This window comes from Pelobates fuscus, chromosome 4, assembly GCF_036172605.1.
Source record: "Pelobates fuscus isolate aPelFus1 chromosome 4, aPelFus1.pri, whole genome shotgun sequence".
NCBI classification, from domain to species: Eukaryota; Metazoa; Chordata; class Amphibia; order Anura; family Pelobatidae; genus Pelobates; species Pelobates fuscus.
Window position 1 is genome coordinate 93,032,767 of NC_086320.1, and position 8,834 is coordinate 93,041,600.

The 8,834-nt window shown below is 38.5% G+C and overlaps 1 protein-coding gene across 1 annotated transcript; it reads left to right on the forward strand.

Moving 5' to 3' along the window:
• The first annotated feature begins 5,817 nt into the window (after window positions 1–5,817).
• Window positions 5,818–7,647, forward strand: LOC134609344 (transcription factor Sox-17-alpha-like). Its single transcript, XM_063453023.1, has 2 exons — window positions 5,818–5,980; window positions 6,437–7,647. The coding sequence occupies exons 1-2, from the start codon at window positions 5,818–5,820 to the stop codon at window positions 7,645–7,647; spliced, it is 1,374 nt and encodes a 457-aa protein (XP_063309093.1).
• The last annotated feature ends 1,187 nt before the right edge of the window (window positions 7,648–8,834 follow it).

Sequence of the window (8,834 nt, forward strand, 5' to 3'; positions counted from 1 at the left end):
CAAATTTTACCCCAAAATACTGGTAAAAAGGTATTGACTCGAGTATAAGACTAGGGTGGGAAATGCAGCAGCTACTGGTAAATTTCTAAATAAAATTAAATCCTATAAAATTATATTAATTGAATATTTATTTACAGTGTGTGTATGAATGCAGTGTGTGTGTGTGTATGAATGCAGTGTGTGTGTATGAATGCAGTGTGTGTGTATGAGTGCATTGTGTGTATGAGTGCAGTGTGTGTATGAGTGCAGCGTGTGTGTATGAGTGCAGTGTGTGTGTATGAGTGCAGTGTGTGTGTATGAGTGCAGTGTGTGTGTATGAATGCAGGGTGTGTATGAATGCAGTGTGTGTATGAGTGCAGTGTGTGTATGTATGAATGCAGTGTGTGTGTGTGTATGAGTGCAGTGTGTGTGTATATGAGTGCAGTGTGTGTATAAATGCAGTGTATGTATGAATGCAGTGTGTGTATGAGTGCAGTGTGTGTGTGTATGAGTGCAGTGTGTGTGTATGAATGCAGTGTGTGTATGAGTGCAGTGTGTGTGTATGAGTGCAGTGTGTGTGTGTATGAATGCAGTGTGCGTGTGTATGAATGCAGTGTGCGTGTGTATGAGTGCAGTGTGTGTGTGTATGAGTGCAGTGTGTGTGTGTATTGATGCAGTGTGTGTGTGTATGAATGCAATGTGTGTGTATGAGTGCAGTGTGTGTGTGTGTATGAGTGCAGTGTGTGTGTGTGTGTGTATGGATGCAGTGTGTGTGTGTATGAATGCAGTGTGTGTGTATGAGTGCAGTGTGTATGAATGCACTGTGTGTGTATGAGTGCAGTGTGTGTGTGTATGGATGCAGTGTGGATGAATGCAGTGTGTGTGTGTATGAGTGCAGTGTGTGTGTGTGTGTGTGTGTGTTGCAGAGCCTTGGTGGGGGGTGGGCAATTTTATTATTATTTTTTTAATTATTTTAATAATTTTTTATTATTATTTCTTATTATATTTAATTAATTTTAATTTTATTTTATTTTATTATTTTTTATTATTATTTTTTATTTTATTTTATTATTATTTTTTTCGTCGTCCCCCCCTGTTTGATACATGGCAGGGAGGGGGGCTCTCACTCCATGGTGGTCCAGTGGATGGGCACTGTGTAGGAGGGGGGCTGGCAGAGAGTTTACTTACCTCTCCTGCAGCTCCTGTCAGCTCCCTCCTCCTCCACGGCGGTCCGGTCAGCTCCCTCTGTCAGCTCACACTGTAAGTCTCGCAGCCGCTCTATGACCACGTGGCTCTCGCAAGACTTACAGTGGGAGCTGACGGAGGTGCTGAACGGACCGTCGCGGAGGAGGAGGGAGCTGGCAGGAGAGGTAAGTAAACGCTCTGCAGCCCCCACAGCCCCCAGTCTGTCTTATGGCAACATAAATTGCCATAATACAGACAATTGACTCGAGTATAAGCCGAGTTGGGATTTTTCAGCACAAAAAATGTGCTGAAAAACTCGGCTTATTCTCGAGTATATACGGTGTGTATATATATATATATATATATATATATATATATATATATATATATATATTTATTTGTGGTCATTTAATTAGTGACTGTGAAATACCATATGATAGGCTAAAGTCGGTGAGGTGTGCCGGAACCGACGTAGGGGGTAGGCCTGTAAAAAGGAGGGCCCCCCGAAAGTATTGTGTGAATATGAGAGGGTGCGGTGAACATCGTACGTCACTGCAGAGGTAAGGAGGGGGGGAGTAGCGTTTTAAAGGAACGCTAACTCCTGCCACAAATACAGGCCTATGGCCTTACACATATCAGAACATTTTTAGCAGACAGTTCATCAGGACATAAAAATTGCTGCCACACCAAAATAGGGAATCAAAGCTAAAAAGTGCAGGACTTTACAGGACCTACACAACTGTTCTCCATAAGATATTTTAAAAGATTTAAGGCAAAATAATTGCTTATTTTTGCAGTTTTCCAGGATTTGAAATGTACTGACCATGGTGGCTTAGTATTCCACTGTATTGTTTGGGAGCACTTTTCACTCCCTGAGCAACTGTTGGCTAAAAGATTTTCTATTTGGATAAAAAAAAAAAAAAAAAAATGCATTTTCATCTAGTTGTGCTGCACATTAAAAGGGCTTCCTATGGTGACATTGCAAACCACTGTATTTGTGAAGCAGCACTTTTCACTTCCTGAGCAACTGTTTTCTAAAATATTTATCTTATTGTATTTTTTAACCAGAAAAACTTTTTTATACAATTGTAGGAAAGTGTTGTGCAGGAGACAAAGTGTTGTCTTTGGAGACTTTGCAAACCGCTGCATTGGTGTGGCATCACTTTTCATGACTTGTATAAGTGTCATGATTTTATTTTTGTTATTTGAAAAGGAATGCTTTTTTCAAGTCATGTAGGACGTGACAAGTGCTGCCCTTGTTGATGGTGTAAGCTACTGTATTGGTAAGCACTTTTCACATTTAGCACAATTGCATAAAAATGCATTCAAAAAAACTATAGGAAAGTATTTTAGCAGACAGTTGTGCAGGACGTGAAAGATGTTGTCACATCAATACAGTGGCATTCTAAGCTAAAAAGGGCAGCACTTTTCATGTCATACACAACTGTTATATAAAAGATTTTCTAAAAGATTTTTGCAAAAAAAAATTCTATGATTAAAGTTGTGCAGGACTTATAAAGCTTTCATGGCTAACTCCCCTGTATTGCTGTGGAAGCATTTTACACATCCTGCACAACTGTTTGCTACAAGATTTTCTCTTTGTTTTTTGTTTTTTTATGCATTTGTGCCGGTCGTGAAAAATGCTGCACTTGGTGACTTTGGAAACCTCTGTATTAGTATAGCAACACTTTTCATGTCCTGTACAACTGTTTGCTGAAGGATTTTCTTATTTATCTATTTTTGGAAAAGAATACTCAATTTTGGAGTTGTGTAGGATGCGGAAAGCGCTACCCTTGGTGGCTTGAAAAAACAGTGAATTGGTTTATGAATTCTATATATTTTACCTATTACACTAGAGAGTATTCTGTTGGCTGCTATGTTGTGAATATTTATTCTAGTGAACAAATATTCTCTATACATCTTATATCCAACTCCCGGCAGGATCCAAGACGCTCTGTTTAAATGGTAACAAACAAATACAAGAATGCTAAAATAGATCAATTTGGTTTAATATTTTTCATCCTTTGCTTTTTATATATCTGTCTACACAGATGTTAGTGCAGTCAGGCAGTGTCTGAGCAATGAATAGCTTTCAGATCTCATTTTACATATGTAAATTATGTAAATGTCCTGAGAGATGTTGGGGGCGTCTACAATCCTAAGAAAAATGTGTATTGGCCCAAATTACAATTAAAAAAGCAAAACTTATTGTATCATTTGTATAGTTTGAACAATATGAGGGAGGGTAGCTGGTAGGTTTTACCCCCAGGATACATAGCTTGCTGACAGTGGATTGTAGTGCAGCAGTAGCCAGTAATAGCGGTCACTGTCAGTGATATAACCTGCTTATTGTATCTATTATTATGCATGCAGGTGTTAAATATACATGAGGATGAATTACTGATCTGTGTGATGTTAATTCTGAAGAAATTGTGACAATTTCGTTTTAAACAAATTATGGCCACATTACGGGTGTGACTGTATCCAACTATATTTACTAAGATAGGTGTATAAAGTAGCCTTGCAACATTCACTCTTAATTCATTGTGAATTTCCCCTAATGTGCACTTCGTCTAGATGAAACATCTATATATTACCACAACTGAGAAATGCATTTTCTAGATGTGCCTCCAAATTCCTAATATTTGTATTTATTTATTGAGAATGTAGCCTCAGGTTCCACCAGCAAACCTAATATCCTGTTATAACATGAAATTCCCTTCCCACAATGTTTCCCCCCTGTGGTAACAGTGACTGCAATCACATGGTACTGGCCCAGCAGCCTCATACTATATCTGGTCTGATAGCGGGTTCTGAAACCCTATACGTGGGTAATTGGTGTAAGATTACCCCTCTGTAACTTTACATCCAGTCTGTCCCTTTACAGGGTCCATTTCATTCCCTTAGCTCACATAAGGTTATAAACCCATTAATGTTCATCTTCTTACTGGTGATTATGGCAACATAACTGATGGGAACTACAATAAATCTAACAGGCTAAAAGCAATCAGTACAGGGCTCGGATTCTTGTTAAATATATTATTACATATTAGGGAAAATTCTAGATCTGTGCTGAGATGGGGCTGACCCCCCACATGATGTGTGTTTGCACGGTGCCTCTCACAGGGTCTATGTGAATGCCAAGCAGTATCTGAGTGGATGGTCAATCTATGAGAATTTCTGGGTATTTGTGAGTCTGTGTGTTGGGGGTCAATGTCTATTCACATTATTCTTTTCTCTCTCTGCCAGGCTCTGGTTTTTCATTATTCTGTTTATTTGTTACGTGGCTCCTCTTGTCTCCTTTCTCTCTCCTTCTCCCTCTTTATTAAAGTTCTATTCTTTCTCTTATTGTAAACCTTTCATTCTCCTGTATCCATCTCTCTGTTTCTTTTTATTCTAGTTTTACTTCTCCTTTTTTATTCCAAATCCATTCCCTCTATTTCTGTTTCTCTATTCCCTCTTAATCCAGGTTTCACATCTGATCTTTCACTTCCAGATCTCCCTTTTCCTTATCTTTAGCTGTCTCACCATTTTCTCCAAGAATCCATGTCTCTCTCTTTATTCCTGCTTTCCTTGTATCCTCGAATCTTTCTTATTTTATTCTTCCTTTATTTCTACCACCATCTTCCCTTCATTCCAACTCTCCCCTCTTCTCACCCTTTTATTCCAGATAAGTTATCACATGCCCAGGGTAACATTTTATTGCCCCTTTCTAGGTGTTACCATTGTCTAGTTGTCCCAGCTGGACCCCCGTGGGCTGGTCCTGATTACTACACTTCCACAAGATGGAATTATTATTTACTGTGAGAAACGATATGAAGGTTATTCAGTGAAATATGAATTGTTAGATAGTTAAAATCTATTTCACATTATAGACCAAAATACACAAACTATAAAAATTCTCCAAGTTAGATAGGTTTGTACTTTGGTTATTGTAACATAAAATATGAAATTCACTTTCCATCTCACAGTTCGCAGTTTAGTGAATAACCCAGAATGTGTCGCAGTGCTCTGTCTGCAATAAGTCTGTGTGTCTGGAACTGGTTTCAATCAACACAACTCACACATCTTCATGAATTGTACAGGTAATGATGGAATGCTCCTTTTATTGATGGGATGTTTGTTACTTTATGACGTTAATCAATACAGGTCACTTGTAATGCTCATTGATTAGATTGATAATTCTAGAATTGGAAATCTGATCAGTGAGTTGGATGTGTGACAGCACCGAGACTAACCCAGACTTCTCCCCCCCCCCCTTATTTCCCCTAGGTCAACAACTTAATGTTTAATTGATGTTTAATTGATAATAAATTATAAATGTGGGATCATGGTAACTCCCAATACTGTTCTCTGAGTTTATTAGTCTGACCTGAATGTGATAGAGGAAATCCCCCCCTTACATTGTACAAACCCTGAAACTAACACTATGGGGCTGGGCTGCCTGCCTACCTCTGCCACCAGCTTCCAATGTGCTGATACCTGCCTGTGGGAGGGGAGAAGGAGAACAAAGACAACCAATCACAGCGTTGCCTGTTGCACAGTTCAGGTGAAGCTCCGCCCCTTAGCTCGCTGATTGGCTTGTACTCTGGTATTAGAACTTTGAGCAGGCTGATGGAGCGATTCACTAGTGATCACCTCTCAGTCTAAGCCATGAGCAGCGAATTGAGAGCAGAATCTGCCAACATGAGGAGCCAAGTGGAGACTCGGGTCCGCCGACCCAAGAATGCATTTGTGGTCTGGGCCATGGACGAGAGAAAGCGGCTGGCACAGCAGAACCCAGGCCTTCCGAAAGGAGAGCTGAGCAAAATACTAGGTAAGAAAAGGCAACTTTACTCTTTCTGTTTGAACATTTTATTAAATGACAAACTCTTATATTTTAGAATTACTGACACATTTATTTTTATTTTATCTTTAAAATATTTTTTGTAAGTTTTATTTTTATCATTTAAAAAAAATGTTTTTCATGTTTTATCTTTATTAAACTGGATTCTTAACTATTAGTAAATATGGTAACTTTAATAATGCATGAAATGTATAGTACATTGTTTCCCGGGATGACATTTAATTCTCCTGCTATTCTTAATAATTTGAACTTTATCAGCATTCTTACTGAGAATGTTCAGTGTAACAATGTACCTAATAGGGACACCGGCACGCATTGCATCCACCAGACTGGGTTATGGATTTTAAACATTTGTTACAAACAGTTTTACACAATCTCCTATGGCTGAAATCCTAATTGTTTATGTTTTTCTTGTTTCCTCTGCAGGGAAAGCATGGAGGGCTTTAACAAGAACTGAAAAACGGCCTTTTTTTGTGGAAGCGGAGAGACTGAAAGAGCAACACACCCAGGACCACACAAAAAAGCCTAAAAAACGTAAACTGGATCAAAAGAAGAAGAGATCGGGAAATGGATTTATTGGCATAAAGGAACAGCCAGCCCAGACCAGTACTGATGGGAGGATGTGTTTGGACAGTTTCAGTATGGGCTATAACCAAGACCAGTCCTATTTCCACTCTCAGCTTCCACAGAGCACCAGTCACTATAGAGACCACAACTACGACTGCAGCTTGCCCACACCGGAAGCGTCACCTGTGAATTTGGTTGAAGCTGACCCTTTGTATTTTACATCTTCTGCCCAAGAAGTGGTGCCCTATTCATACAATACCACCAATTCCCACCAGCAGAGTCCTTGCATCTCATTAACTGTCAACCAATTGTCTCAGGCTGAAGAGATGGGCCTAGGTAGCCCAAATAACAATATGATTGGGTCCCAACAGCCTCCACAAATGTATTATGAACAATCATTTGTATCCTGCAGGCATGAGATGGTACTGCCAGGCTATCTCTCCCCACCTCCTGAATCCATACCCAGAGTTGCACCTTCCATGCAGCATGTTGATACATTGGGTCGTGTTTACAAAGCAGAGTTCAGTCAGTATCTGGGCTATGCAACCACAGCAGAAGGAGGGATGTATCATAATAACCAATATCAGACTCTTTCCCAGACAGAGAATGGATTAATGAGTTCAGTTCTGCCTGATGCTAGCACTGCAACTTTCTGTGCCACCTATTCCAACGAACAGAGTTCTTGCTCCTTCAACCAATTGTCCCAGGCTGTACAAGTGGGCCAAGGTAGCGCAATGAACAATATGATTGGGTGCCAACAGCCTCCACCAATGTATTATGAACAATCGTTTGTATCCGGCAGGCATGAGATGGTACTACCAGGGTATCTCTCCCCACCCCCTGAGACCATACCCAGAGTGGAACCTTCCATGCAGCATGTTAATACATTGGGTCGTGTTTACAAAGCAGAGTTCAATCAGTACCTGGGCTGTGTAACCATGGCAGAAGGAGGGATGTATCAACAAGGCCAAGATCAGACTGTGTCCCATACAGAGAATGCATTAATGAGTTCAGTACTGTCTGATGCTAGCACTGCAATGTATTATTGTAATAACTATTTCAATGCATGACACATCAGCTCCCTTCATCCTACTGCCTGTATTGCTATGCACTGATATTATGCATGCCATGATTTGTCAGTTTCAATTATTATTTTTACATTTGCACTTTAAATAAATGAGCTCTTATCTTGATGATATTTTGTTATAAGACTGTTGTGTGTGTAGGGGAAATGTGCACATACATTTCATTGGTACATGTAACATTACAATATGAAAGTGTTAAATCTAATAGTTTATCAGTTTACAACATGGATTACATCAATAACAAATCTTAAATCAATCAGGTGAATAAAACATATCATAATTGATGTTTTGAGAAGCACAGCATAGGAGTGGTATGTTTTTGGTTTTAATATTCTTAAACATTAGGAGAACTGTCTATAGCTCCACGTGGATCTCCTTGTTAAAGCAATAAGTCTGATACAGCAGTATGTTTACAGAATATTAGATCTCTGGTGTCCAGGAAGATTATGTAGCCGAGCCTTTGTCCTGACCAGGACTCTCCCTCTGCTATGATCAGGAGCAAGAACTAGCCAAGTACATTTATGGGGTCTTAAATATTAAAAATAATATTTTCATAAAAATTATCAAAAAGGAATTACATTTTTATTATATCAAAATTAATATCTTGGCACTGTTTTCCCGATTATATTAATATATTAATTTAAAGCTGAGAACCACCCACTATTTTTAATTCTCATAGATTCTGGAATTCGTTTCATTAGAGGATTTTTTTTCACCAATTAATCACAAATTGATTATAAAAATATAATTTATTGTGACAATAATTAATAATAAAATGTAACATGCATGACAACAATCAGTGAATATTTAGGTATCACATAAGTATACAATATGGCAGTGATTTAACACAAATTAAAGACAGCTAAATAGCAAGTTATATTCTTTATTGAGTTCACCCTACTGTCAATCTTTATGCTTAACGTTGATATGTCAAAACAAGATATAAATAATGAATTTTTAAAATAATTATATATATATATATATATATATATACCGTATATACTCGAGTATAAGCCGACCCGAATATAAGCCGAGGCCCCTAATTTTACCCAAAAAAACTGGGAAAACTTATTGACTCGAGTATAAGACTAGGGTGGGAAATGCAGCAGCTACTGGTATATTTCTAAATAAAATTAGATCCTATAAATATTATATTAATTGAATATTTATTT